Here is a 27,986-nt window from a genome sequence, read left to right as displayed (position 1 = left end):
CAGAATCAAGTCTACTGACACGCATCAATATTCAACAAGTACCAATTATGCGCCGAAACATCCGGCTCTGGTGTCCCAGCATTACCATCCGTCGAACCCACTCCTTGGACTACTTGGATATCAGCCGGGGTCACGGTTTTGTTGTCGCCGCTAGTCACCCAGTACTCCGGACTGGCATGGCTGAACCCAAAGGATGCCGGTGGCAGCTTTGGGACAATATCATCTGTATGTGTGACGCGCCAGAGATGGGCCTGCTTCGTGATGTACTTGGCCAGCGCTTCGTTGCCCACTCGTGGTTCGCCGTAGGTATACTGCCAAGTTATGAGCTGCTGTGGGTGTAAAGAAACAAAGAAACAAAATAGAAAACAGCAATTGAAAAGAATAATACGCACCAAGTTTACTTTGTATCCAGCATTGCGCAGCGCCGTACCACCCAGTGTTGCTATCGCGGCCCCGAAACTATGCCCCGTAAACACGAGGGTATAGTCCGAGTATGTTTTCAGCGCGGAATCGATCTTGGATCTCATCTCGTCGGCGACAGTCTGCCAGGACTGCCAGAACCCTGTATGCACCTGGCAGTCGGAACATAGACTGGCATCGGTCAGGCCAAAATCCAGGTTGGCAATCCAGGTGCTGAGCGTACGACTGCCCCGGAAGGAGAGTACAAGCAGCTTGTTGGTTTTATCTGCAGCCAGGAAGCCGGCGACGTCTCCGAATTTGGTGGAGCTGGTTGATGGTTAGTTGATCATGGTCTTCTGCATCCATAGAGAGAGGGGGGAGAGAGAGCAAGGTTAACACACTGGTCAAACTCGTGCAACGTGCTCGTCTGCGCTGACTGCACGGATGGGCAGTTGCCCGCTGCGCACAACAGCGGCGTGCCGGTCGAGTTGAGGTTGTTCGAGCAGTAGGATGCTGCAGCGTATTGCGCAAACAGGGTCAACTGGTCCAGCACGTCGGTCGAGACATCTGTTGCGTCGCACCATTCAGCGATTCGTCCCTGATCAACTCTTGGAATAGTATAGCATCTCATCTATCGCACCTCGAGAAACAGGCCGAGCCGGCGCAGCCCCAACCAGCGTGGCCGCTACAGAAACCCCCCAGAATCGGCGAAGAAGCATCGTGATAGATCCCGTGCTGGTTTAATCCACCGGGCCCCCGCGTGGTCTTTGTAGATTTGTCCACGTCGAGCACCTAAGCGGGGTATCGCGACGAGCAAGTCGGCCCCCTTTGTGGCGTAGATTCCACGCATGACTGGCGGGGATTCCAAGGGGATCGGCATTCCTGCGTGCAACTCGACATGTCACTCGCCGTGCAGGGGAGCATAGTTCTGCGGGGCTGCAAATGTGCCTGGGGGCCGTGGGCTCGGGCGTCCGTCGGAGTTTATGCGATGGCGGTGCATCTTATCTTTCACAGCCTCATAGCTAAAGCCGGAGAAAGAACTAAAACCACGAAATATTCGGAAGCTCAGTGAATAAACCATGCTATTGACTCCAAATGGCTCCATGCTAAGACTCCTCTACTGCCCATCGGTGCCCTTTTCCTCTCCGAGATCCGTCATCCCCGTATCCTGCCCATCGTCGCCTGCCACAACCTTGGTGCGCGGGATCTGGTGCTCCGCCAGAGGAGTCCCGGGGGTTGCGGCGACGACATTGTCGTTCTCGTCCACAAACTCGAAGTTGTATCGCGAGAGAAGATGCGGGATGGCCGACAGCTGGGGACCGTAGCGACCGGTGTTGTCGTATAGCTCGAACAGAGGCACGGCAAGCAGCTTCATGTTCTTGGGGACAGAGAGGACCTCTGCGAAGAGTAAGTAGCAATTCAAATAAAGCGAAAGACAAAAGGAGTGTGGAAAACTGACTCTTCTTGGGCAACTGGATGAAATACAGCTTCTTGCACTCCTTGGGGCGCGTGACATGGCCCGGCAGAAACGGGTACATGAAGGTCTCGAAATTCGGGCGCCACCATTGCGCCAGCGCGTCACCAATCTCCCAGTCTTCGTTGACGCCCTCGCCAGAGAACTGCGAGCCGACGGGTGCCAGCCTCTCGTTCAGCCGCTTCTTGAACCCGTCGATCTCTTCGTCTTCGTGGTGTAGATAGTCGCCCGGCCTGGAAGACAATGTTAGTTAGCGGAGTGTCTCCATAATTGTAACAATGAGTTGATTATCCGTACAGCTTAAAGAACGCATTGGCGATCTGCAGCATCAACACGTGAGGGTGATTGTGTTCGTGACAGACCAGGACGCCCTCACACGTCCGGCGCATGCCGTGTAGCTCATAGTGCTCCTCCAGGCGCTTGAGTCGCGCCGGCACTGATGGGTCCTCCTCAGGTTGTGTCTCCTTGGTGCCGAATGTGTAGTTGGACAGGGGGTAGAGGCGAATCGTCTCGGGCTGGTGTGCGGAGAAGTTCTTGGGGAGAATCGGTCTGGAATTGGGTCAGTGAGCTGCCCTGGCATCTTTTCCATCCTTTCCAGACTATATAGAGCCATCACTTACGGGCGAGCACTCTGGATCGCCGTAGCCGTCGTGGTCGCCATGGCGGGCTGGGTGTTGGGATGGGGAAGGGCGCCGCTGGAAGCTTCACTTTGTTATCGCCTATCAATGGTGACCGCCTGCCAAATTCGGAGATTTACAAGATGCATAGATGCACTTTTCAGAGGGAAATACGCTGTCTGGATGAATTCAAGATTGATGGTCAAGATTTATATTCTCGGGAATCGCACCCAGTCGCTTCTACAAACCAACTCCCCTTTGCATGCACCACACACCCTCTCCCCCAAACACCAACACCATTCCCCGCCCCCCACCCCATAGTATAACCGATCCGCTCACAGCTTTGCGTCACAATCCTCGTACTCGGTGATGTCCGATACCGGCACCGGCCCAGAGCTGACAGGCAAGCTAGCCTTAAAGGTAGGTACATCGGTAATAGCGACGGCAGCCGTGGTGCCATTGACGGCCTGCTCGTCGCGGCTAAGATCCAGCCCCAGCTGTTTCAGCTGAAGGCCGAGATTCCGTTCCAGCTTCTCGACAACAGGAGCAATCTGCTCCTGAGACGGGGTCAGCTCGGTGGCCAAGAAGTTCTTGACCACATACAAGACCCGCGAGGGATCAACCACCGTCAGGTCCAGTTCTTGGAACGAAGTCCCCAGACGAGTACCATCCACGGCAAGCCCGGCAGCCTCAAGCTGCTTGCTGACCACCTCAACCAGACGGGACCGTTTGTCGCTCGGGGTAGCCGAGTCTGCGTGGGAACTCGACTGCGCGTTCAGGTGAATCGAGAGCTTGGCCCGCGTCGACGACGACGGGTCGATGTACTGCCGGTAGAAGGCAATCAGGTCCGCCTTGGTCAGCGTGCGCACATGAGCCGCGTCGGTCTCGTGCTGCAGGAAATCAAAGTATTCCGAACCAATGTGCGACCAGTACCGCCCAGTCTCCGATCCCAGGTTCTTGAGCTTTTCCAGTCGCTTGTTGATGACACTACGCTTGTGGCCCTCAAATTCTTCCTCGGGCATCGCCTCCAGGACCGGTCCGAACTCGCGCAGGAAGGAATCAATCCGAGACTCCAGGTACTCGGCCGTGCGCTCACTCTGAATGATCACCCGGTAGCCCAGTGTAGTGGCATTGTAACGCGCCCCGCTCCAGACCACATATCCAAGCTGCTCCTTGCTCCGCAGCTGGTCAAACGCGGGTTCGTCCGTCAGCTGCGCAAACAGTTGGAGTTTGGAGCGCAGCGTCGCGTCCGAGAAGAGCCCGATATACAAGTAGTATTCGATGCAATGGTTGATATTGGCCGGGTCCTTCAGCGTCCGCGGGTAGACATGGTTGGTTCCCGGGTGCAGCATGACGTTGCGTCGCAGGTACCACTGCGACGGAGGCAACGGACGGCCCTTAAGGATCGCCTCGACCGAGTCCGTCATGCGCAGAGCATCTTCTTTGTACAGGTTCCCATGGGCCAGAACCTCAATGTGCGTCTGCTCAAGCAGCTGCGGGAAGAAGTTGGTGACATCCTCGGCCTCCACGTGCTCCAGTTCCTCGATGTAGTGTTCATTGACCCAGCCCCGCTCCGAAAGGAGGTATCGGGTGTAGTCGCCAACCTGGTAGAATGGCTGCTGATACTCAGCGTTGCGGAACGCTCGGGTCAGTCGCTCCTTGATGATGTGGAACCGATCCGGGTTGATCACCAGGCCACGCATGGTGGTCAGCACCTTGTCCAGCAGAACAGACATCTTGTCATTATATCCGCCCACCGAGATATCCAATCCCAGGATGTTGGCGGCAAGATGGTAGTCCAGTCCGGCGAGCTCTGCATCGTAGGAGTACTCGTCCAGGGAGTCCCGGACCAACTCACAGTAGAGCTTAGTTTTGATCAGGTTCGCAGGTGTGGCCCACACAAGAGGGTTGCGGAGCGTGACGTTGACAGACCCCTTGGGCACCCAGAAGCGGTCGTCCTTCTTGAACCACAGACGCACGCGCTCGTCATGGCGGATTAGCTTCGGCGTCTTGGCTGGCTCTGCGTCCTCCTTCTTTTCCACCGATAGCCTGGTTGGCACAAACTCATTTCGATGCGGCATATGCACGTCGGACGTGCGAGTTGCCGCGGTCGACTCCAGGGCCTTTTGGATCCCACCCAAAAACTCCTGGGGGATCTTCTCAACCTTGTACTCCGTGCCATACCACTTCTCCTTCTGGTCCCATTGCCCCGGGTAATCCTGAGAGACAATGACCAGCCGGAAGTTGTCTGCACGGAGATACGAGAGAGCCTTCTTGATCAAGACGGGGTCAAATTGCCGTAGCAGCGATCCACTGAGGAGCCATTCGCGAGGAAGAGGCTTTTGCAGGACACTGCTCAGGCGACTCGTAAAACGACTGGCGGGAGTCTTCTGCTTGAAACGGAAGTCTACCTCCGCCAGATTCTTCATTTCGTCGAAGATCCACTGCTCTGGCTCGCGCTCTTTGATCATGGCAATGTACTCAAAGATCACCTTGGCGACCTCTTGGTACACCTTCAGCCCCTCGGGCGTCAGGCGCACCGAGACTGTAAAGAATGCTGCCCCGGGGCAGACGGGCATAGCACCAGCGGACAAGCCATTGGCCCAGCCCTTGGCCTTGAGGTAGGAAAGAACACTGCCGGGACCTTCGTGGCCAATCAAGTGACTGATGTATCGGCTCGGCTGGGTATCGTTCATGTTCTCCTCATCCAGGAAGGGGAAGTACATGTCCATGGAGCGCGTGTCCATGACCGGCTTCGCAAAGACCTGGGTACAGAGGTCCTCCTCTGAAAAGGGCTGGATATCATCCCAGCGGTTCTGAGGCAGACTCTTGTTCTCGACGTCGGCGAACAACTCAGAGACCCATTGCTCCAGCACATCCAGCGTCTCCCGCCCCAGGACCACCAGCTTGGCCCGGTTGGCCGAATAGTGCTTCTCGTAGAACCGGATAAACTCACTGCGGACTTCCAGCCCGCGCTTCTGCGGGTCGTCCTTCAGAGTCTGCAGGTTTCCGGTTGAGAAATGGTGATAGGGGTGCGCCGGGTTGGAGAGAGACTTGTTCAGCTGCATCAACCGCCACAGGTCGCTCTGGAGGTTCTTCTTATTTTCCGAATCCACCGCCCGCAACTCACGGTCTAATGTCGACTCCAAGAAGAGCGGGGACACAAAAAACTGAGCGAAGCGATCCAGAGCCCCATACAGAGGTGACTTGCCGTCAGAGGAGCTTGTCGAGGAGTCACCAACAGTGCCATTAGTTCCATTGGTGCCATTTGTCGACTCGGTGGGCGTGCTCTGTCCGCTGGGGTTCTGGTCACCGGAATCACCAGTGGCTGAGACCTCGAAGAAGTAGTTCGTTTCGGTGGCGGCAGTGTATGCATTGGAAGAACCCGAGTGGGAGGCAAGGTACTGGTTGTAGGCATTCTCTTTGGGGTACTAGCAGGCAAAAGTACAATCAGCATGGCTGTCATTAAAAACATAAAGTACGGTGTAGAAGAAGTTCACCTTTTTTGTACCCATAAAAAGCAGGTGCTCTACTGCATGGGCCATCCCTGGCATATCATCTTCATCCGAGAAGTTTCCCACATTGACATTGACAGCGGCGCTCGCCTTGTCCGTATCAGGATCATGGACCAACAGTGCCTCCAGCTGGTTCGGCAGCCGGATCACTCTGTACGCCCGGTCATCAAGCTCTGGCTTCTCCAGGTGTTCTGTGATGCGCTCAAGGGGAGCCATGGTTGGGGACTTGGCGGAGAAGGCAGGGTGGATAGAAGGATAGAACGAGCGGCGGGCCCGGTGGTCGGAAGAAAGGATCGGGGGAAAGGGCCGCGATCCGACAGGCACACTGCGTGACAGCAAATATGGACGATGACTGAGAAGGTAGCACAGATTGGCTGCAGAGGACCTTGGAGGCATCCAGGGAATGACGGGTTGCCCAGAGAAACCAATGACGTGACGGCGCTCTGATAAGGCCAATTGCCGAGGCCACACGACACTCAGCAAGGGATGGGATATAGAGGAAATTGAACAATTAATATGTATAAAGATCACGCGAAGGATATAGACAGACAAGACTCTAATCAACAAAAACGGGGAGATTGCAAGAGCAGCCGTTTATGAGGCCCACCGTGCCACATCCCGCAGCAAGCGGTGAGCCTGTTCTGCCGGGCGGTGAGGGCGCCTGAGCCCTAAGCGCCTGTAGGGGGAGTGGACTTGTGCTGGTGACACCTACAGCCTCAACAGGGGGGAGATTCAAGGAAATCCAATAGCATTCATGATCCATCATCGACATATAGAAACTCTAACACTAACCCCTGCCCCCATAGCGGCACGGGGCTCTCCCCAGATCTCTCCTCTTCAATTGATCCCTAGTCGCTCTGCACTGCCTCAGCCACCAACTCCCCAATCTTTAGGCTCCAGGCGCTTAGCACTTGTCCGAGCAGAGGGTCAGAGTGACGTCCGAGTCAGAAGTGCATGTCTTGGTCTGGCTGGCACCTGGAGAGACGCCACTGGCCCAGCAGATGTTGGGGCAGTCGGCCTTGGACGGGTTGACAACCAGGGACTCGCCGGAGAATGGGTCTCCGAAGACATCGGACAGGTCATACCAGACGTTGCTGCCATCCAGTGTGTAGGCAAAGTTGGTCTGGGGGCTGCCATCATACAGCCCGTTCTCCTTGGTGGTGATCTTCAGCGACACTCCGCCGGACTTGTCGTCATGGCGCAGCGGCTCGGAGTACTCCTTACCTGGCTCGATGGTCTGCTGAGAGCCAACGGTACCGCCAACAGACCAGAGGTAGACGGGATCTTTGCAGTGGTTCTGCACTTTGGCGTTGCCGACGGCGCTGGCCAGAGGAGCCAGGGCAGCGAGCGAGGCGATGACAGTGGTGAAGTGCATTGTGTTTGGAGGAATGGGTTGAAGTCGAGTGGTTCTTGGAAATGAAGATGAAGATATTTTTAAATGATCAAATGTTTAGTTGTGAAGGAACTGAAATCTGGAAAATAAGTCGAGTGTTGACCAGGACTCCAGGCTCCTTATATAGATTTTTCCCTCCAGTGAGTGCATCGAGGATGAATTCGCAGAGGTAGGGTCTGGCATTCATGGAGACATCGAGAAGTCCCTAAAATTAGTACAGGTTTCTGGTGAATCATCGCCACCCCCGCTTGGTTTTCGTTTCTTCGATGCATCCGCGACAGACATATCCGACTAGACGAACGAGACGTGGTCAGGCCGACCATCACGGGAACGAACCATCGCCTTCCCACGGTGCAGACCCCCGCATTCCCAAGGCACACACCGATACGAGAGAGAAGAAAAGGTGAACCGGAAATGGGAAACAATTGGGCTAGTTTCCAAGGGCGTTGAGTCGGATATGGATGATGCACGCCAAGGGAGAATGCGGGTTCTCATGGGCTGAGCGGATCCACGGGTGGCTTCGGGAGCCCGACTCTGGGGTGAGACACGGTTACATTTCTCAACAGCATGCTCCATCGAAGTCGCAGTCGAGATAGACACTAGACGCCTAGCACTAGTTCTTGTTTCTCTTTCTCTGCGGACAGCTCACCGCCAGATCAGACCCTTGGCGCTGTAGCAATGAGGGCGAGCTCACGATCGGGGGATTGCATCTAGGACGGTCAACAACTCGGAATAAACCTCAAATGGTTCATCGATTCACAGGCGAGCCATGGGGAAGATACGAGAGAAGAACAAAGGGACCTTGGCGAAGGATCATCAAAGTCCTCAAGCGTACGCAACGCCACCCTATTTTTATCCAAGGTGAACCATGGTGCAATTCCTCTGGGGATCTTGCCTAACGCCTCTCTGCGATAGCAAAAAGAAGAAGAAAAAAATTGAGAATCACAAATGAAATGTTGAAAGATAAATCAAATCAAACATCGAGTAGCAGTGGCATAGCGTCGTGTGGCCTCTAGAAGGAGCGCCTTTCCTTCGCAGATATTCCTCCTTAGTCCTTCATCGCAGTATCCTTGTCGGCGTCTTCTTCTTCTTCTTCTTCCTCGGGCTCAGCATCGGCACGCTCGGCAAGCCAGTCAAAGACACGATCCTTGTGCTGCGCCATCATCTCACTCAATCCGGAGCTGGGCGACTTCACCAGCCCGCCATAGCGCCGAAGGTGCTGCTTTCGTTCCGTGTTCACCCACAGGCCGTGGGTGCTCGATACGAAAACCAGGGAATTCTGTGAGAACAATGTGAGCACCCCCCCCCCCCCCCTTTTCTTCTCTCTCGTTGGACTACCAGTAGGGAGCAACTTACTTCGCGGTACCATTTCGACAACCAGGTCTGAGTGTGCGACGCGATCGCGCGGACTGGAGTCTCTGCCACAAAGGAGATGACCCCGTTGATGTGCTTGTACAGTCCCTCTTTACTTGGATTAGTTGAAGCTCACTGGTTTCGATGGCTGGCCTGAACCGTACCTCTGTTCATCAAAAGATTGGCCACTCCGAAAAAGGCGTTGCCGATGCCCACGAAGAAGACAGGGCCGGTGTCGTTGGGTCTGTCAAAATGCGTTAGCACACAAGTTCCTGCTATTGTGTCTTGGGGCTGGATTCATGACTCACTCAATGTAGTTGTCCCACAGATAGCTTGCCAGCTCTTCGGTGGCAGAGGGACGATCCTCATCTTCTTTTTCATATTTCCCGGAAGCCTAGATCGATTCCAGTCAGAAACCCCAGAGAAAGGAGTCTGGCGTTCAACACAACACTTACCGGCTCCTTGGTAACGTGCTTGGGAATGTTCACGTCGATTACGCCGTAGCCTTTGCTCACAATCCATGCGATGTACTCTCGCTGCACATCGGCCTGGATCATACATGAGCATGAATTCAATTAAAGAGCGAGTAGTCAACTTACCATCCAGGTGTTATGAGCTTCCAGCCGGTTGGTCACTGGATGAGGCTGGGACATGATCTCGGGACTAAAGAGGGTCAGGTCAGCCGGTGCTTCCAAGTGGCTGCGGGGGTACCTACGGGTCATGGAAGATAACAACCAACGGCACTTTCTGGTAATAATTGGGGCTGAAGGCACAGTGAGCTTTCAACATCCATAGCCTATATGGTGTTCATTTCCAGGACTTACCTTGCCAGAACCTGGTTCTCAAACGACTTGGAAATACCCGTGCGGTAGATGTACAGCGGGGTGAGTTTGTGTTTGTCATAGAGTTGCTTGCTCTGGTATGTGCGAAGGATATCTACCAGGATGGTCAGTCCCATTAAGGTGATTCATCCCTACTAGAACACTTACCATGAAGTCGGTCGGCCCAAACGGAATGCGCGGGTGCCTTGGGGAACATGCAACGCCAGTACTGGGATTGGATTGCCGCCACCTGGCGGACAGTTCCAATGGCATGCTCAGTGGCGGAGGTAACCAGCAAACGTTCGGGCGGTTCTCCCATCAGAGTCTTGGCCACTGCCAAAGCCGACTTGGAAATCGATCGGAAATTGTAGCCTCCCTGTGATATTCCCCGTGATGTTAATAATTTTCAATCGCAAGGGGAGAGACAGCAACCAACCTCCAAGCAGATTGCAACTTTGCCGTTGGCCAGAGTCATGAGCATGTGGGTCATTTGAGCATAGCATGGAGGGGAGACGAAGCAGCCGCCTAGTACATCCCCGGCAGCGGCGTCAAATCCAGCCGCAACTAGGTCTCTGTCAGCGCTTGAAATGAGCACACGCGGTGTTTGTACCAACCAATCACCATATCAGGGTCGAATTCCTGAGCAATGGGCATCACAACTTGCTGGAAAGCGAACATATAGTCTCCATCGCCCATGCCTTGATCAGGCCAAGGGATGTTGATGTTCCTACCCAAACGTCAGTGAGATCTCAATGGCATCAAAGAAATTACCCCAATACCTACTTTCCGAGTCCAGGGCCCTCACCACAGTGGTCCCAATCTCCTTCGTCGCCTCCGGGATAAAACTTGCCGTTTTGGTGAACATGAATGGAAATGTAGAGGACGTTGGGGTCATTGTAAAACGCCTTCTGGATGCCGTTGCCTGTAATGCGTGAGTTTGTCTGTCCAAAGTATTTGGCACGGATAGGTCGAGCATACCATGATGAACGTCCCTAGCCCAAAGTCAGTATGGAAGTATCAAAGCCCATCGATGGTGCACATACCAGTCCAGAATCATAATCTTGCGGCAGTTCGGCTCCTTCTGGCAAACCCGTGCGGCAACTGACACATTGTTAAACAGGCAGAATCCCATGGTCTTGTTGTACTCGGCATGATGACCAGGAGGGCGAACAACAGCAATTGCATTCTTCACCTTGCGCTGGGCGACGGCTTTGCAAGTCTCGATGGCGCCTCCAGCAGACAAGAGGGAAGACGCAAATGTAAGTTTGTTGAAGTAGATAGAATCACGGTTGTGCTCCAAATCCACCAGCTGGCCATCACTCATATCTAGACTTCCAAGTCAGTGTTACTTTGTTTTTGTAAGAGCCGAGAAGTGTCAAATCAATCATACCTTTGGTGCTCTGGACAAATGCATAATGAGCTTCGGTGTGGACAAGAACAATCTCTTCCTCGGTGGCATCACGGGCGTGGATCCGCACCATTGTCTGGGGAGCCAACGGATGAGTAGCCTCGGGGTGATTCACAAGGCCAGCGAGACAGAATTCTTTGAAGATGTAGTAGATGCGTCTGGGATCCTCAGGGTGTACATCTGCGGTGGGGCGGACCTCACAATGATACCGCATCCGCGGATCATAGCAGTAGCCCGTGGGAAGTGAGCCAACCGGAAGGCCGGCTTTGGCCTTCACTTTCTCATCGTCAGACCAGTCTGAATTTGGCTCCAAAAGACTATCCCGCCTGACAGGCAGGCTTTCAGCAGGACCATAGGCCCGGGCAGCCACATTGCCCCGGCTGCTACCTCGGCGACGGCGTCGAGGCATTCCGTCTGGGCCAATCGAGTCTGAGGTCTGTGGTGTCTCGGAACCAGGGGAGGGAGATGCAGGTAAATTCTGTGAAAGGGCAGATGGTGCCAAAGCAGGATCTGCACTGGAAGAGAGATGGGTAGGGGGGGGAAGATGGTTAAGAGAAGGGTGGGAAGGAAGAGAAGGGCGCTTCTGGGGGTCCCCCATAACAGTGTCCTCGTCTGTTTCCATGGCACTGAGTCGCATAGGCAGACAAGCTAGCCCACTTAATTTAAGGTAAAGCGATTGCAGCTTAATGTCTCATGACAAGATTTGCGCTGGGTCAATGTCTTTTGATCACTCTCACAACTGTCGCATGGGTGAGCCAATTGGACAGATAGAATACTCAGGATATGCTCAAAAAGAAATTCATGGGCAAAAGAGCCACAGAATGTCCAATGTCTAGCTTGAGATGTCTCCAGTGGCTACCCTGAAACGGGTATATAACCAAGCCCTGGCTGGTACCGCGCGGCCGAGACTCGGTGCCTGTGGAGCAGCCTGTTTTCACTGGTGAGACTCTATTTGTAGTAAGTTGAGGACAACTAACCAATATACACCTGACCTGGGTTTGATTATGTGGGTGTACCCGTAGCTGCACGAGGGTGTAGGAACAGTTCAAGTGATAATGGGGGATTCAACGATGTGCACGCTGGATCCCTTTTGGGCCAGTCTTTCTTACTGCCGGACATTGCCTCCTCCACCGTGTTCTATACCGCCTTCTATATGGAGTCTAATGCGGTGCAGTATATAGGGCGGTCTGCACGGTAGTGGGGCTGATTCAAAAGATTCCATCTTATAGTGGGCTTATCGACTAGCACATACCTAAGTAGATTTGCTGAGTGTGCTTGATCAAAAGATATTTAGAGAATAGCATCCTTGATGCTGGTTAAGTGATCATTGAGGAGAATTCCTGGTTAAGCACTGCAAATATGATATCTACAGGTTTGTTGTAGATCTGCTAGATACTGACCACTTGTAATTAGAAAATAGATTTAGTAGGGAAACAATTAGGGAAAGGGTAATGGATATTTATTTCATCACAAATTTTTCCATTAGATGAGATTCAGAGTGTATATGCGGCATATCTGCAGGCAGCAAAGCCGAGCCCGATGTTTCAGATCCATAGATGTGGTTGTGAGCCAGGAACACAATTGCCTGGGAAAACACATTGACCATATTTTTGAAAAAGTTCTTAACAGAAAGTGTATCGTTTCATTAAAATGACGTTATCTGGTTTTTTTGTCTACAAGGTGACACGGCTCCTTGCGGCACATGCATTGTCAAGACCACATCAAGGGCTGAGCACCTCAAAGAACACTCCTGACCCCAGGACGCTGTCCTGATTCCTACTGGCCATCGACCTTGGCGATGTAGGCTGGAAAAGACAGTCAGTGGAATGTCTTAAAAAAGACAAGAGGAAATGCGAATGACTTACCAATGAGGTCAACAACACGGTGGGAGTAGCCCCACTCATTGTCGTACCAGGAGACAAGCTTGATGAAGTTGGAGTTCAGGGCGATACCAGCCTTGGCATCGAAAATGGAGGAGTTGTCGTCACCGTTGAGGTCAGTGGAGACAATGTCGTCCTCGGTGTAGCCCAGGATACCTAAAACCAGTCAACGAAAAGAGTACATTTAAGTGGGATCTGTACTCATGACTTACCCTTGAGCTCGTTCTCGGAGGCGGCCTTGATGACCTTCTTGATCTCGTCGTAGGAGGCGGCCTTCTCGATGCGGCAGGTCAGGTCAACAACGGAAACGTTGGAGGTGGGCACACGCATGGCCATGCCGGTCAGCTTGCCGTTCAGGGCAGGGATGACCTTGCCGACGGCCTTGGCGGCACCGGTGGAGCTGGGGATGATGTTCTGGGCCGCAGTGCGGCCACCACGCCAGTCCTTGGCCGAGGGAGCGTCGACGGTCTTCTGGGTGGCGGTGTAGGAGTGGACGGTGGTCATCAGACCCTCAACGAGACCGAAGTTGTCGTTGACCACTTTGGCGAGGGGAGCCAGGCAGTTGGTGGTGCACGAGGCGTTGGAGAGGACGTTGACGTCGGTCTTGTAGGAGTCGTTGTTGACACCCATGACGAACATGGGGGCATCGGCCGAGGGGGCGGAGATGACGACCTTCTTGGCACCACCCTTCAAGTGGGCAGAGGCCTTGTCGGTGGTGGTGAAGACACCGGTGGACTCGACGATGTAGGCGGCGCCAGCCTCGGCCCAGGGGATCTGAGCGGGGTCACGCTCGGCGAAGAAGCGGATCTTCTTGCCGTTGACGATCAGGCCGTTGGTGCCATCGACCTCGATGGTACCCTTGAACTGGCCGTGGGTGCTGTCATACTTGAGCATGTAGGCCTGTGGATTGTCATGGGGATTAGTACTGATGTCGCAGATAGGTACAAATAGACCATGGACCAGAGTCACGTACAGCGTAGTGAACCTCGATGAAGGGGTCGTTGACAGCGACAACGTCAACACCGCCGTGGTTGATGCTGAAACAAAAAAAAATTGTTAGATGGAGGGGTTCCACAGATTTGACCCTTTTTTTTCACTTACGCATTGCGGAAGACCTATGACACTGGTTAGTTATCATAGAAGAAGATGGAGGTATCATGGATGTGGGCAGACTTACAATGCGGCCAATACGACCGAAACCGTTGATGCCGACCTTGGGGACCATGATTGCGGTAGTGATCTAGCGAAGAGTGTGGGGTTAGGCCAGTCCACAAGTGAAGTAGAAGGGGGGGAGAAGAAGCTCACAGGAGAGTTGAGTGGATGGTAGAAAGAAAGAAATCAAGAGAGATGGAGAAGAGAAGAAGAAGAAGAAGAAGAAGAAGAAACTGGCGGGGGAGGGGAAGAAGTAATGAAGGGGCGACTGACGCAACGGACCGCTCACACACCGAGCAGCTCTCTTTGCCCCAGAATGTATTCCCCCCATTTCCGGTTTCATACACCGGGCAAAGCAGGAAGAGTCACGATATTTGGCCTTCTTTCTACCCCTCGGTAGCTCCCGTTCTGCCAATAAGCTGACGATGATCCGACACTGGGTCCTTTTTAAGTTGGATTGCCTCGGAGCTCGAGAATATTTTTTGCCTAACAATTCGGGGTTCGGGAAGCACACGATAATCTACGGAAGACCCCGAGGTAGAAGGGTGTCTATGGAGGGACCCGGGCCGGGGTATGACGGAGCATGGAGGGGTAAAAAAAGAAAGGTAATGATGCCACGACTGGAGGGGCACATACCACGAATTGGGGGCGGTAGGACGGTACATAGGACAGCAAATAAAATAAGATTTAGAATATAAAAATATAAAATGAAATATAAAATAAATACATTGAATGCAATCATTCAATCACTCAATAATCCCTCGAACCTGGCCGTCTTGGCCTGCGGTGGACCGATCGAGTAAAGACAGCGAACAGCCCGGAAACAGTCACCGAGAGAGCTGGCACGGGACCAGCAGATTTTTATTATTTATTATTTATTGATTTATTATTTATTATATCTTTATATTTGTATTTCTTTATATTATATTATATTATATTATTTTTATATTATTGCCAATTGGATTATCAATCCACCCACGGCCATCGGGGCATCGGGCAACTGATAACGCCCAGCCACCGTGGCGCTGGTCTCCATGTGACGTTGCCTGCTACCCCCAAGGTCTGCATGGAATATATCCTGCAGTGACACAGCATGGAACAATTACCGGGCAATATCAACACAGTCCAGTACGGTCATGGATCCATGGATTTATGGGTTTGAAAGCAAGTTTGATTTATAATACAGTCCATTCAAAAGAAGAAGAAAAAAAAAAAAAAAAAAACAGCAGGCTTCGCCATGCATCTCTCTATGGGTTCCAACTCGTGTTCACACTGATGGTATGCTTTCCGAAGATGGGCGCGCAGGATGGACCCGCCTCCTTTTACTCCTCCTTGACACCGCCTCGCCAATTCTTCTCGGCACTCTCGATCGACGCCTTATCGCTCTTGGGCTGACCCTGAGACATCAAGCCGCCCTGGGCCTTGAAGGGCCGCTGCAAATCACCGGTCGCCGGCTTGCCGAACAGGTGGATCTTGACCAGGTTGGACTCGAACGCGCCCTTCAGGGGGATGATCGATTGGATAAGCAGCGGGTTGGTGTACTTGAAGTACACGTGCATCACACCCATCATGCCCACACCCATGAGCTGGCTGCGGATCAACTGGCGCAGCTGCGACTTGTCGTAATCCATGTTGGTCGTGGTGACGGGACGGGGCTCCTCGCCACTGCCCATGGGAGCGGGCTCGACATATTTCAGTGTCGTCATATCTGAAGAGACAAGAATATTAACACAACTAGACACCTCTTTCACATGATGGCATGACACCTACCCTTTTTCTGGTTGATCTTCGACTGTGTGTACAGGTACACGGCCAGGATGATCACGTTCGACAAGATGTACATGCCGCGTACCATGAGCAGGACATTGGGGTCATCGAAGGGAATCTTCTTAGCCAGCTGCATCATCACCAAGATGATGGCTAGGTTGGTTCTATGCAATGTCAGCGCGTGACCAGCTAGTAGACCGCGTAGAGGTGTATTCCGGGCGAGAAAAAAAAAACACAATACAACAACAGAATCGAGGTGACTTACACTTGAGGAGACACCATATTTCCGGTTGACAAAGGACCTGATACAGGGGAGGATGGAAAGACTGCCCGGGGGGGGGGGGATAACGATACAATTTGAAAAGTCGAGGGTCGCGGGCCACCTGGCTTTCTACCGGAATAACCATTGAGCCGACATCTCGGGGTCGTGGTCACATGACCACGAGCCCCCGCTGCACCTCATCACCAAACCCGACTGGAACTTGCATCGACGATTGCACCACCATTTTCCCGGAACACAGGAGACTGGACCATGGCTGTGGAACCGATAACATTGGGGACTCACTCACTCCGGAGCGGAGTGTCATTCAGAGAGACTATGAGGATGAAGATTGCCGCGCGCTCCCGCAGTGGTATTATCTCCTCCCATGCTCCTTGGCTTTCCGAAGCTGGATCTTTGGAAAGTCCCAGCTGATAGCCTCTTGAGTCTTACTGAAAATGACAACTTTGACCCTCTCCTTGGACTTCACCAGGGCACCGTTGACTGGGTGAACTGACAAGCACACCTTGGGTTGGTTACCGCATTGGGACTAGCGCCAGGCCGTCTTAAGCGACCCGGAAGGCTTGGACATTTCTGCCTCCTCCATCCATCAACAACGCGCGTGCCTCCCGCTTTCTGAATCGCCTTCTCATCCCCCCGCGTGTCAGATCACCTTTGATTTGTCTCTGACGCGGTTGATTCATCTTCGCGACTCTTCTCGGACAATTATTTCACAATGCCTGGTGGAAAGGGAAAGTCTATCGGTGGAAAGGGCGGGAAGGGCGACGCTGCGGGGAAGGCCCAGAAGTCTCACAGTGCAAAGGCTGGTCTGCAGGTCAGTTGGCCCTCTCTCGGTGGGTTCGGAAGCATGGCACAGATGAGATCCTCGCAATGCGATGTCCGATGGAAACCGGCCGACGCGTCGACTTGGCTTCCTGTCGCTGGTCAATAGGGGCCTCGTCGCTCCAGGACTCGCAGGCGTGGCGTTGCCCGGTCGCACGTCTTGACTGTTGACCATGGTCCTTCTGAATCGCCGGCTCACCCCCTGGCCCCAAACAACCCCCCCGCTAACCTCACCTCGCGTCCTTTAGTTCCCCTGTGGTCGTGTCAAGCGTTTCTTGAAGAACAACACCCAAAACAAGATGCGTGTTGGTGCTAAGGGTAAGTCATTTCTCGCTTCGTCCTCGTGCCTATTCGAGTAGTGCTGATAAGTTTCCGCAGCCGCGGTCTACGTGACGGCCGTCCTCGAGTACCTGACCGCCGAAGTGCTAGAGTTGGCAGGCAACGCTGCCAAGGACCTGAAGGTCAAGCGTATCACGCCCCGACACTTGCAGCTCGCCATCCGTGGTGACGAAGAGCTGGACACCCTCATCCGCGCCACCATTGCGTTCGGTGGTGTCCTGCCGCGCATCAACCGTGCACTGTTGCTCAAGGTCGAGCAGAAGAAGAAGGGCAAGCCCGAGTTCTAGACCCGATCTGCGATTCAGCCCGAGTAATCGGACTATCTCTCGCGATCTTTGTCATTTGTTCTTGACGGCGCTCTCCTCTGATGTATTTTCTTTTCTCTTTGTCTTTTCTGTCTATTCCCCGGTCTTTGATTGTTTTCTTGTCTGCTTTCCATGTTCATGTCTAGTTCACAGGGCGCTGTAATGGGAAAATGGGGATATCCTGGTAGTGTGGGAAATGCTATTTCTGCTTCGACTTGTAAAGCTATCTTTTCAGTGCTGTCCATGTGTCTATCTTGAGTCTCTGGATTGATCTATAGAGTAAGTACAGTTTTCAACTCATACTTGCACTAGACCTATGAACTCCCTCTTGAAAGATACCCCCCCGAACAAAGTTCGCGGCTCTGGGCGCACGGGGGATCGACAGGGACCTGCATACCTCGGAGGAACGGAGGCCCAGAATAATAAACAAAGATCTGCGCAATGTGGCCTTGGCGGAATTTTCCTGCGCTCGTGAGAACACTGGCGCAATCGTCAGCAATGTTTGAGTTATTTCTGCGATTTCAATTTCCCGAGAGACATACTACGGGCGATGACCCAGGGCTAGACACTCTAGATGACCGGCTATACGGTGGCGTCTCACTCAGCACAAACCCTATCAGGAAACAGTCAAAGGTACATTGTCCAAATCTGAGTACATCAAAATGCCCTGGACCGCGGAAATAGCAAAGAGGGGGGGGGGGGGAAACCACCATGGCTCCTCGAGCGAGACCAAGGCCCAGGTCAGTAGCGAGTGCGGACTCATATAGATCTGGGTATACTCGACGAGGTCCAAGAGGAAGTCACATCCACGCAGAAAGTAAAAGGTGAAGAAATGAAGAGAGAAGGAAAAAAAAAGATTGCCACTGCATATTGAAAAAGAGAGAAGAGGGGGGAAGAGACCAAACAAGAAAAAATCACCACGCCCGGCCAAACAGGAGTTGTCCCGAAAAGCAATTAGGGGATACGGCGTCAAGAGGTAAAGATAGGGCCAGAAACATTAAACAGATGCGAGTCACCCCATGTACAAAACTAAAACAGACAAGAATATGCAAATGCTGGTATTGTCGTTTCTTCTGCCATCGGCAAAGGTCTTTTTGGGCGTCATTCGTTGTATGCATCGCGTTTCACCAAGCGGCATAGTCGGGTCGTCAAGTCCCCCTCGGCCACAAAAAAAAAATGGCATAGGTGGAACACAGGGAAAGCCAGGGTCTTGCATGCAAGGCACCCGTAAGTATCAAACAAGATTCAAAAGGCCAGGGGTTTATTGAGCGGGAACTGTGGCGACTCGGGAAATTCAAAAAAGCGTACATCCAAAGCGCGTTGGGTGGTGTGGGCTGCCCCAAAAAGAAACGTCTAAAGCGTGGCCAGATCAGCGGTAAAAAGGATTTTCTGGTCTTTATTTTTTTTCTTCTTTTTTTTTTGGTTGTTGGTGTCATCTCGTCATCCCTCATCGAATCGTAAGCCGGTAATTCCCAAAGGGTGGGCCTCGTGATACAAGTGGTATTCATCTCGCGGCAAATCAGTCGGATGCTGGCAAAAGCAAAAAGGTGGGGGGATCGCCATCGTCAATCGCTTCTCTGTGGCCTACTCCACAATAATCTCGACTCCGGAACTCGTGCGAAGCTCATCACTCCCACGCGGTTGGTGGCCATTTTGGCGGCGAAAACCGGGGCCTTTCTCAGGGGTCGGGCCGCGGGGCTGGCGCATCGGCATGCGCTCTTGCTGCGGGGTATCATATCCCACTCCCATACCACGGTTGCTACCGATAGTTCCTGCAGTTGAGGGCTGAGTGTCCTGGTCCCAAGAGAACATGCCCCTCAAGCGACGAGGGCTCGAGTTTGGGCCGCCAATGCCCGTGCCCAACGACAGTCCACCCAGGCTGTTGACCAGCAGGTTGTCATCACGCTGCACGCCGAGAGAGGACCCAGAGGGCGCCGAGGTGAGAGTGGGGGTGTTGGAGCTTCCAGTCGGTGCACCCTCGTACTGTAACCGCGTTCCATTGGACTGCAGAGCGGCCGGGAAGCTGGCGGACGAGGGAACGGGCGATGGGGTGTAGGAGCGGAGATCCGCGAACGACTTAGCCGCCCGCAGGTTTTGGGTATTGGCAAAGTTGCTCGGCGAGTCCAAGACGCCAAGGAAGCCGGAGTTCTGCCCACGGAGAGTGTTCAAGGCACCGGGCCCTCCCTCATTGCGAGCCTCGCTAAAGTCGATGGTGGCGGCACGGTTCAGGCCACGACGAGAGCTGTCCGACTGGCCCGCGGGCGGGATGGACGACAGGGGCGGGCTCACATTGGTGCCCGCGGCCACCTTGAACACCTGGACCTGGCGTTGCTCGCCGCTGCCACGAGAGGCATGAGCAAGGCCCATGTTGTGGGCCAGAGTGTGGACCGTGCGGCGGTGGGACGGAGTCAGGTTGGGAGGGAAAATCACCGAATCGCGACCAGTATCTTCCTTGAACAACAAGAGCTGCGAATAGTACTGGAGGGTCGTGGTGTCGTTCAAATCCACATCTGTAGATAGAGGGAATATATTAGCATCGCGTGTTCAGGTGTGTTTGTTTTCATAAAAACCTACCAAGCTTCTGACCGCGCTGGGATACGGGCGACGGAGAGGTTGCAGGGATATGCGAAGTCAATGAGGACATGGAACTCTGCGTGTGAAGCTGAGAGGATGGCATGGGGCGGTGCTGTTCTTCCAGCTGGCCCCGACGCTCTCGCTTTTCACGCTCGATGCGTTCGCGTTCCTGAAGCGGCAGCATCTTCTTGTACTCGACCCGCAGTTTCCGGCCTTGCAGTTCAAAGTGGTTCAGAACCTCAATCACTGTGGCCGTCTCCTCCGCCGAGGTGAAGTTGGCAAAGGCCAGACCACGGAACACGCCGTTGTCGAAGTGGTAGTTGAAGGCGTAAGGCAGGGGGAGGTTCAACTCTGTCATCAACTGCACCAGCTGCTCCTTCTTCACAGCAAAGGGGATGTTCTTGATCACGATCGCAGTCGGGATGAGTTCGTCATCGGCTTCAGACGAAGCCGATGGTTCCGGTCGCATCGCGGCACTTTGAAGTCCTCCGGGGCCCAGGTTGGAGAAGGTGTTAGGCATGCCGGGCTGCTGATCGAGCCAGGTCTATTTTGTGCACAAAGGGGTCAGCTATGTCTTCTTCTTTTCCTTTTCTTTTTTTTTTTGTTGTTGTTTTGGTTCTGATTTTCTCTAGGTCATCTCAGTCAAACATACCGTGGGCAGGCCAGTCCTTCCGCGAGCGGCCGGCTTCAAACTGGCCGAGGCCGATCGAATGCCACCCAGTGTTTGTGCGTTGGCAAATCCATTCGGATTCCACGTCTGCGAGCCTGACAGATCATAGCCGTACGAGTTGTTCTGCAGCGACGGGTTCAACCGCTCCAGTCGGGCCGACTCGTAGCGGGCCATCTGATCCTCGTACAGATTGACAGGCATGGGACCGTAAGCGTCAAACTGGCGTGAAGGTTGACGATGTAGGGGTTGTTGATGCCGCTGGGAGCCGGGGGAACGCGCGGAGGAATCGTGATACATGTCCGATTGTTGATAACTCATGGCTGAAAATTCCTAGGCGAGGACCCGAGGAATGTGGGCACGAAAAAAAAATCCACCAAACAATCCAGGTCGAAAAAGATAATCCCGATGTTTGATCCGGGACTACTCGAACATCAGAGCGACCGCACAACGGGGGGAAGAGGTTGGAGGGGAACGGGATTGTGCGGGTGTGGACGGGGCGAAAAATAAGAAAATAAACCGAATCCCAAGTTCCTGGCGTACAGGAACCAGACACTCGAGTGAAAGAGAAGGGATTCACAATCCAAACAACCAAATGATCGAGAAATCAGACAAATCGCTCATGCAGTTCACGTCGTGCTCGAGTCATGAAGAAAGGGGGGTTCTCTTTTTTTCTTTTTTTCTTTTGATCTTCAGATCCAAACTTCCCCTCCGAGAAACCTCGAGTCCCAAGACACAGATGGAGTGGAGGGAGAAGAGAAGATAGCAGAAAAAAAAAGAGAGAAGAGAAAGCGAGAGAAAGTGAGGAAGCGAGACAGAGAGAGAAGCGGGGGAGAAGAAGAAAAGGATTTTGGAGATGCGAGGAAAGCGCAAGAGAGCCGGTCCACTCCCCGCCAAGACCACGGGAGTAAGGAGGTGCGATAAGCTGGACACAGGAATTGAAGTATGCAAATCGAGGGTATACCTAGAAGGATATCGGATATAGAACATAAAATATAGGATGGAACAAAATCAAGGGTGTTGGACTGTCAGAGGAGCGATGTGTACTTATAGCCATTTCGGTGGCTTCTAGTAATACTCATCCACGGGTATTTATTACCAACCAGAATGGTGCGTACTAGTATTGTGATATTACTCTATTACTATAATATAGAATATTCCATTTATCCAGGAGTACCAGGAGTATTCGGGAATTGCAAGTTTCTCGTCTCTTCCTGTGCTTGGAATATGTTGACAAGTATAACCATGGATCTCCATGGTTATAAGTATAGCCTCCAATGCTTAAGCACACCAGTTCCAGAGTTGACAACATCCAGAACTTTTCATTTTCTTTCCAACCCCCTTTCTCCCCTCATAAAATCCATGAAGATCGGCCCCTGAGTTAGGGAGAAGCGGGTGCCTTGCCGAATCAGCGCCGATGCCCCAGCGGTCGGCTCCCCTGTCCATCCTTCTTTTTTTTTTTCCTCCCTAGTGATCTCTTGAGCGTCCTTTTTTTTTTTTCTTTTTCTTTTCCTTAGGCTCGATGGGTTTAGGGGCTCCGCTTGGGTGTGGAGAGCCCCCTGAAAAGAAAAAGAAGACTTGGATGTACGGAGTACTTTTGAAGGTTTTGTTTTTTTTTTTCACTCGCACGAGATCGTTTTTCTTTTTCTTTTCTTCTTTTCGGTGACATCTGATCAGTCCAACAGTTCGTGCCTCGTGCTCAACGGATGTGACACACCGGCTCCATTACTCACGTTCTGGGCTAATTATGCTAACTTGGATACAGACTCCACCTCCTTTCCTGATGGACGCCCTCACCAACTCCCCCCCCCCAATAATTGGAATTCTTCGGCCCCGGCGGGACGGGCCTCTCCCTGTGCCCCATCGATATTTCCCACTGATTGACAGTGCATCGTGTCGATGCGTATGCCAGACTGTCCCACTCGACCGTGAACCATCCTGGCCTCCACGATCCGCGCATACCCCCCTGGCTAGTGGCTGCGCGGAATAGCTAGGAAGGGCCCCCGAATCCCAGCTAGAACCCGCTAAGAGGGTTGTTGGAACCCTCTAGTGGAAACGTCAAGTCCCAATGGTCAACCCCCGGTGGAGCCTGGAAGCGCCGGCTCTGTTTCCATGACCATAATCAGGATCCTTTTGCTTTTCTTTTCTTCCTTTGCTTTCATTTGACCGGATACAGGACGTTGCCACTCTTGGCAACGGAAAAGACTCGGTGGCGCGTGACCTTGAGATGGGGTTGTGGTCTTTGCACGGCGATGACTGTGAGTTCTTTCGAATTTCCAGTGTCTACACTCGTACTCTCACTGCGGCATGATGGTCAGATCATGTGCAGGCTCGAGTCTTGCAGTTGTAGACACATCGGACGGAAACCCTTTAGAACGGGAGTACCTCTCTCGCGATCGACCATGTAAACCCCGAGTAATCGGTCCATGTGTCCTTGGTTACACCCTTCCGGCCAGCTGATATCTTTAAGAGATACCAGTATGGCAGAGCCAGGCACTTGAGTCCTGTTCCACGCATTCGAGGGTGTAGCCTCCTTAAGAGTCTTCACAACGTGATTATACATAGGCCGCGATCTAAGCATCCGCCTAACACCTCTTCTTTCGCCACGCCCCTCAGTTCATTCGCTGCAATCATTGAGCATGAAAGAATGGTCAAGGTCAACAGAGCTTTCTGGCTCAGCTTGCTCAAGCAAAATGGAGATAATAGGCACCCATCTATGTACTGTCTTGGCCAGTAATATACCGAGAACATGATCGTCCGCACCTGAGTCGCGACGATTCATGGAGGCTGAAATCCTCTAAAAAAAATTCCATATAATATTGGCAAATATACTTGGGCTTCTCCAACCCTACAGCCTGTATCACCTGGAGGTGTTCGTCTAATTAGCCCCATACGTCATATATTGGGGGATTTGGAGACGTTGAGAGAGAACTAAGAAACCCCGGAAATCCCATATGGTGAAAACATGAAATTATTTGGTACTGGAACAATTAGATCCTTTCAATTATTTTTTTCCTATTTCTAGGATTCCTATATTCCTGGGATTTCAGCCTACGTGCTGCTTCGTCTTCACATAGTCATCCTAGTCTAGGTGAGAAGTGTCTTTCACAGACCATCGACATTCCTTGGTAAATGGACAACTATAAATCTAAATTATGGAATGCTTGAATTTAAGCAATCTGACATGCAATGGCAACGCCAATTCTCCAATTTCCAGGCACGATCTATGCAAGAGATCGAAATTCCAGAAGCTGTCCAGGTGGACTACAATAGAATCCGCATGGGAACCCAGTGTGACGCTTATTGCAAGCACAGATATGAAATATAAATTAAATCCTTCAAATATCACTGGGATAATTGATCTTATTATTCTTATGATTATGGTTAAAAAATTGATGCGCCTGAAATCAACCAGAAATGAAAGATGTCTTGATACGCCCCCATCAGGATGTGGAAGGGCCAGCATTTCTTGTCCCAGGACCCACATCCCCCGACTCTCCCATAATCACGGCCCCCGGTTAGCATCTTAGGACGGTGTTGGAAAGATCCAAGATGTGGGATTTGCAAGCCCATCTTTCTACTATGAATCAAATATGTTCGTATGTCGGCTGCGTGAAGAACTGACCCCGTGCCCCGTGAACGTCATGATGCTGACGACGACCTCAAATAAGAGAAAAAAAAAAAAAAAACCGGATAAGCGTGGGACCCACAAGGCGCGGCCGTCCGTCACTTCACTTAAGTTCTGGCTTACCCCCTCCGGAGCCGCGCGGAGTTGGCTGTGGCCATGCAATATCTGGGGGGGTTTTGAGGTCGCTGATGGTCCCAACGGTGGACAATGAAGACGCCTTATCGTGTGTCTCTGACCATTATCTTGGTGGTCGCCCTTCTGCTGGTGAAGAAGCATCTGAATTCGCTCAGATCGCAATGGCCCGCGCACGGTCAACTGACGGCTCGCGACTCTTACGTGGTCACCAACGGCGGCGCGCATATTGAGCTGGTTTCGATCTCTAATGACCCTGTCGATGATGTCGTTGTCCTGTTGAAGACTGCTGATGTCACAAGCGCTTCAGCTTGGACTGCGACTACGACTGCGACGCCCACCTCGGAACCAACGCAGCCATCTACGCAGTCGCGGCAGTCACCTACTGTCGCTTCACCACCTGAGCCTCTCACCGACCCTATAGAGAATGGACAATCGCTGGTATTGACCATTCCAGTACCTGCTGCTTCGCGAGCGTTTGATAGGGAAGAACACCCGCCTCGTCCAAAGGTCACACCAAAGTCGGATCGCGTCATTATATTGGGACAGATGTCCTATGAAGACACGAGCTGGCTCGAAGAGCAATTGCCGGAGTGAGTGGTCCTCAATCTCCCGAATAGAATCACAGAACCATCATGCTAATACAAGGGATTTGTGACTCTAGATGGCAACATGCGGTCTATGTCGTTGATGATTTCGAGGCGCCCCTACAAGTCGAACGGAACAAAGGCAAAGAAAGCAGCCCATATCTCCGGTACATTATAGACAACTATCACCGGCTTCCTCATTACATGGTCTTTCTGCATGCGCATCAATTCGGCAGTCATGTCGAATTCCCCGAGCAGGACAATGTCCTTACCGTCCAGCGTTTGCAGCTAGACTACGTTGACAAAGCCGGATACGCGAATCTGCGTTGTCAGTGGGAGCCGGGATGCCCCGACGAGGTCCAACCCTTTCGACAACTGGCCGGACGCACCACTGAGCTGGCGTTTGCCGGAGCGTGGATCCGTATTTTCAATAATACCAACATCCCTGAAGTGGTGGGCACTGCCTGCTGCGCACAGTTTGCCGTGACAAAAAGCCAGGTGCTCCAACGCCCTCGCAGCGACTACGAGGCATATCACCGGTGGCTCATGGAGACGGAGCTGGACGATGACACGAGTGGACGGGTTTTTGAGTACCTATGGCATATTATCTTCGGGCAGGAGGTCTTAAAGTAAGTTATACTAAAAGGAATCGCAATTCGGAGGTACATACTGACGATGTCTGCAGTTGCCCGAGCAAGGAACAATGTTACCGTGATGTATATGGGATTGAATGGGAGGACGTATGGTCGGGACTGGAAATCGAGCTTCAGGATCCAGAAGGGCAAGGTCCAAACCTAGGCGACAGTCTCGAGGATCCGCAAAATTTGAATCAAGATCCGGTCGATATGAATGGGGGTCTAGACGACGTGAATGAGAATTCGACAGACGTGAATCAGACTTCGGCAGACGTGAATCAGCATCCAACAGACATGGATGATTTGGTGAATACACATCAAGACCTATATGACGGGGTTCTGCGGCAAGAATGAGGTTCTTTCTACGTTTATGTTCATGGCAGTTATATATGTACCTTGTCCTCGAGTTGATACCCTAAATTCCAGGTTATTTTTGGCTTTTCGTCTAATGTCCTTTCTATCCTTTCTATATACTCCGAGGTATTGCCACAGAGTTCGGATGAATGATGGCTTCGATTTCTCTCCATATCTTTGGCGATGTATTGTCATTCGATACATCGTAAGGAACGGAAAAACACAGAGTCAGTGTATGTGGCAATCACCAATCATCAAGCATAAAGTCGTTGAATCTCATCAAATTCCATCACACAAAGATTCCCTCCACACACACACCACTCTTGCTCTTTAGACTCTCGAGCCAAACAAGCGGCCTTCAAAGCCAAGCAAAGGACATCAGTCCCACCACGGCAGCCACGGATGCAACCCAGGGCACCGACAGACACGCCCCAGCATCAGTGGCAGTGGCCGGGGAAGCAGAACCCGACGCGGTGCCTGAGCCCTGTCCCCCGCTGGAGTTGGCAGAGTTCGTAGAGGAAGCCGTGTCCGAAGCCGGGCTAGTGCCGCTGGATGACGGTCCCGTGCTCGAGGCAGCTGCAGCATTGTACGTGGTCGTGCTGAAAGAGCAAGAGTGGACGATATCAAGGGCCTCTGGGATGATTCCGGTATCAGTGGTTGGCCATTTGCATCAGACAGTCGCAACATACCGTTATCGTCATCGTAATCACGATCGTTGTCACGATCATTATCACGGTCATCATCATGGTCGTCGTCACGGTCATGGTCATGATCGCGGTCATTATCCCGGTTGCTCTGTGTGATGCAGGCAGCGCAAAGAGGGATCTGGGTTTTAGCTGGACCCCAGTTGCAAATGCACTTCAACTCGGCAGAATCATTGTCGTGTCGCGCATCGCAGCTGCTAGCGGTTCCCACCACAGAACCACAGGCTTCCCAGCAGCGTCTGGGGACATCATCGCGCTCCAGCTTGGCGGCGATGACCCCATTACCGGCAAGGAGGAGGCCGGCAACGGCGAAAAATTGCTGAACACGCATGGTTGGAGATGTTTGAGGAGTGGATTTGATTTTTCAGTCTCAATTGAAGTTGATGTCTGTGTATTCCGATCTGGTAGAATGAGGGCGGCTTTATATATTTTTACCCTGCCGATTCAAGCAGCTTTGTGACAAGTGCTTTCCTGCTTCAGAATTGATCGTCGGCCGGCATCCTCCGACATGTAGGGTCTTCACTTCGGTAAGGCAGCTGGGCTGCTCAGCCTTGGGTAGACCCTAATCTTCTAGTGTTGAAGCCAAAGGGACGTTCATGGAGAGACGGGTGCCCCCACTGATCGGCAGAGAGCATCACCAATGTTGATGAAGCAAAAGCAGCTGCCTGAATCATACCCGAGTCAGCCAAGAGTTGGCCAAGGCTTTGAATTGCACGCGGGCTGGTGATACTGGCGGTTCTGCAGCTTTGTTTCTCTAGCGAGGGTACGCAGAGGGGGCTGTGTTGTACCCTTAGTCTCGCCATGCTCGGTTGGAGTCTTGTAGAGCATCCATTGGCCCGTTCACTTGATTTTTAGTCCTGATCTCATTCTCCAAGTCACTAAAAGATGTCCAAGCCACGCTGTGGGGTATATTGGCGGATATTACTCGGCTCGGCAGTTTTGCAGCTTTAGTTTAATTTGATGCTTCGGGCCAGGCAACATCATGGAGAAAAAAGAAGACCAAGAGCGGAAACATCTACAATATCTACGTTCTTTACATTATTCATATAGTGAAAGAGTGGATATCGACCCCCCTCTATGTTGCCGACGGCCGACTGTCCTTATCTACTACTTGCTATATATAGCGAAGTGACTTCAAGATGCACGCTATTGACTCTTGATTTCCAGGCTCCAGTATTCT

The 27,986-nt window shown here is 52.4% G+C and overlaps 11 protein-coding genes across 11 annotated transcripts; 2 read left to right on the top strand and 9 right to left on the bottom strand.

Annotated features, from left to right (window-relative positions):
• Window positions 1-11: 11 nt before the first annotated feature.
• NUU61_001677 (lipase family protein) lies at window positions 12-1,118 on the bottom strand (the record flags this gene model as incomplete). Its single annotated transcript, XM_056652259.1, has 4 exons — window positions 12-311; window positions 393-726; window positions 801-966; window positions 1,040-1,118. 4 exons carry the CDS (start codon window positions 1,116-1,118, stop codon window positions 12-14), a joined length of 879 nt encoding a protein of 292 aa, XP_056513326.1.
• A 398-nt stretch (window positions 1,119-1,516) lies between these two features.
• NUU61_001676 (cleavage and polyadenylation specificity factor subunit 5) lies at window positions 1,517-2,534 on the bottom strand (the record flags this gene model as incomplete). Its single annotated transcript, XM_056652258.1, has 4 exons — window positions 1,517-1,797; window positions 1,859-2,106; window positions 2,171-2,422; window positions 2,494-2,534. The coding sequence occupies 4 exons, from the start codon at window positions 2,532-2,534 to the stop codon at window positions 1,517-1,519; spliced, it is 822 nt and encodes a 273-aa protein (XP_056513325.1).
• Window positions 2,535-2,825: 291 nt separating this feature from the next.
• On the bottom strand, window positions 2,826-6,401 carry NUU61_001675 (uncharacterized protein; the record flags this gene model as incomplete). The annotated part of the gene is made up of 2 exons (XM_056652257.1): window positions 2,826-5,921; window positions 5,991-6,401. The coding sequence occupies 2 exons, from the start codon at window positions 6,399-6,401 to the stop codon at window positions 2,826-2,828; spliced, it is 3,507 nt and encodes a 1,168-aa protein (XP_056513324.1).
• A 508-nt stretch (window positions 6,402-6,909) lies between these two features.
• NUU61_001674 (putative BYS1 domain protein) lies at window positions 6,910-7,380 on the bottom strand (the record flags this gene model as incomplete). Its single annotated transcript, XM_056652256.1, has 1 exon — window positions 6,910-7,380. One exon carries the CDS (start codon window positions 7,378-7,380, stop codon window positions 6,910-6,912), a length of 471 nt encoding a protein of 156 aa, XP_056513323.1.
• Window positions 7,381-8,446: 1,066 nt separating this feature from the next.
• hdaA (histone deacetylase hdaA) lies at window positions 8,447-11,602 on the bottom strand (the record flags this gene model as incomplete). Its single annotated transcript, XM_056652255.1, has 15 exons — window positions 8,447-8,677; window positions 8,755-8,861; window positions 8,916-8,995; window positions 9,060-9,145; window positions 9,207-9,299; window positions 9,351-9,414; window positions 9,467-9,514; window positions 9,576-9,687; window positions 9,741-9,948; window positions 10,009-10,136; window positions 10,187-10,299; window positions 10,356-10,494; window positions 10,551-10,564; window positions 10,616-10,898; window positions 10,963-11,602. The coding sequence occupies 15 exons, from the start codon at window positions 11,600-11,602 to the stop codon at window positions 8,447-8,449; spliced, it is 2,346 nt and encodes a 781-aa protein (XP_056513322.1).
• A 1,154-nt stretch (window positions 11,603-12,756) lies between these two features.
• On the bottom strand, window positions 12,757-14,085 carry gpdA (glyceraldehyde 3-phosphate dehydrogenase GpdA; the record flags this gene model as incomplete). Its single annotated transcript, XM_056652254.1, has 6 exons — window positions 12,757-12,785; window positions 12,846-13,016; window positions 13,073-13,760; window positions 13,834-13,897; window positions 13,962-13,975; window positions 14,038-14,085. 6 exons carry the CDS (start codon window positions 14,083-14,085, stop codon window positions 12,757-12,759), a joined length of 1,014 nt encoding a protein of 337 aa, XP_056513321.1.
• Window positions 14,086-15,334: 1,249 nt separating this feature from the next.
• NUU61_001671 (PHO88 family protein) lies at window positions 15,335-16,061 on the bottom strand (the record flags this gene model as incomplete). Its single annotated transcript, XM_056652253.1, has 3 exons — window positions 15,335-15,720; window positions 15,783-15,943; window positions 16,045-16,061. 3 exons carry the CDS (start codon window positions 16,059-16,061, stop codon window positions 15,335-15,337), a joined length of 564 nt encoding a protein of 187 aa, XP_056513320.1.
• A 713-nt stretch (window positions 16,062-16,774) lies between these two features.
• htz1 (histone H2AZ) lies at window positions 16,775-17,507 on the top strand (the record flags this gene model as incomplete). Its single annotated transcript, XM_056652252.1, has 3 exons — window positions 16,775-16,873; window positions 17,130-17,199; window positions 17,260-17,507. 3 exons carry the CDS (start codon window positions 16,775-16,777, stop codon window positions 17,505-17,507), a joined length of 417 nt encoding a protein of 138 aa, XP_056513319.1.
• Window positions 17,508-19,109: 1,602 nt separating this feature from the next.
• Window positions 19,110-21,087, bottom strand: NUU61_001669 (uncharacterized protein; the record flags this gene model as incomplete). Its single annotated transcript, XM_056652251.1, has 3 exons — window positions 19,110-20,035; window positions 20,100-20,643; window positions 20,752-21,087. The coding sequence occupies 3 exons, from the start codon at window positions 21,085-21,087 to the stop codon at window positions 19,110-19,112; spliced, it is 1,806 nt and encodes a 601-aa protein (XP_056513318.1).
• Window positions 21,088-24,601: 3,514 nt separating this feature from the next.
• Window positions 24,602-26,102, top strand: NUU61_001668 (DUF3431 domain-containing protein; the record flags this gene model as incomplete). The annotated part of the gene is made up of 3 exons (XM_056652250.1): window positions 24,602-25,119; window positions 25,191-25,742; window positions 25,799-26,102. 3 exons carry the CDS (start codon window positions 24,602-24,604, stop codon window positions 26,100-26,102), a joined length of 1,374 nt encoding a protein of 457 aa, XP_056513317.1.
• Window positions 26,103-26,460: 358 nt separating this feature from the next.
• NUU61_001667 (putative GPI anchored protein) lies at window positions 26,461-27,137 on the bottom strand (the record flags this gene model as incomplete). Its single annotated transcript, XM_056652249.1, has 2 exons — window positions 26,461-26,735; window positions 26,792-27,137. 2 exons carry the CDS (start codon window positions 27,135-27,137, stop codon window positions 26,461-26,463), a joined length of 621 nt encoding a protein of 206 aa, XP_056513316.1.
• Between the last annotated feature and the right edge of the window lie 849 nt (window positions 27,138-27,986).

Source organism: Penicillium alfredii (genome assembly GCF_028826965.1).
Source record: "Penicillium alfredii strain IBT 34128 chromosome Unknown utg000004l_segment0_segment0, whole genome shotgun sequence".
Taxonomy (NCBI): domain Eukaryota; kingdom Fungi; phylum Ascomycota; class Eurotiomycetes; order Eurotiales; family Aspergillaceae; genus Penicillium; species Penicillium alfredii.
The sequence above is the reverse complement of the archived record's forward strand: the minus strand, read 5'-3'. Positions and strand labels throughout refer to the sequence as shown.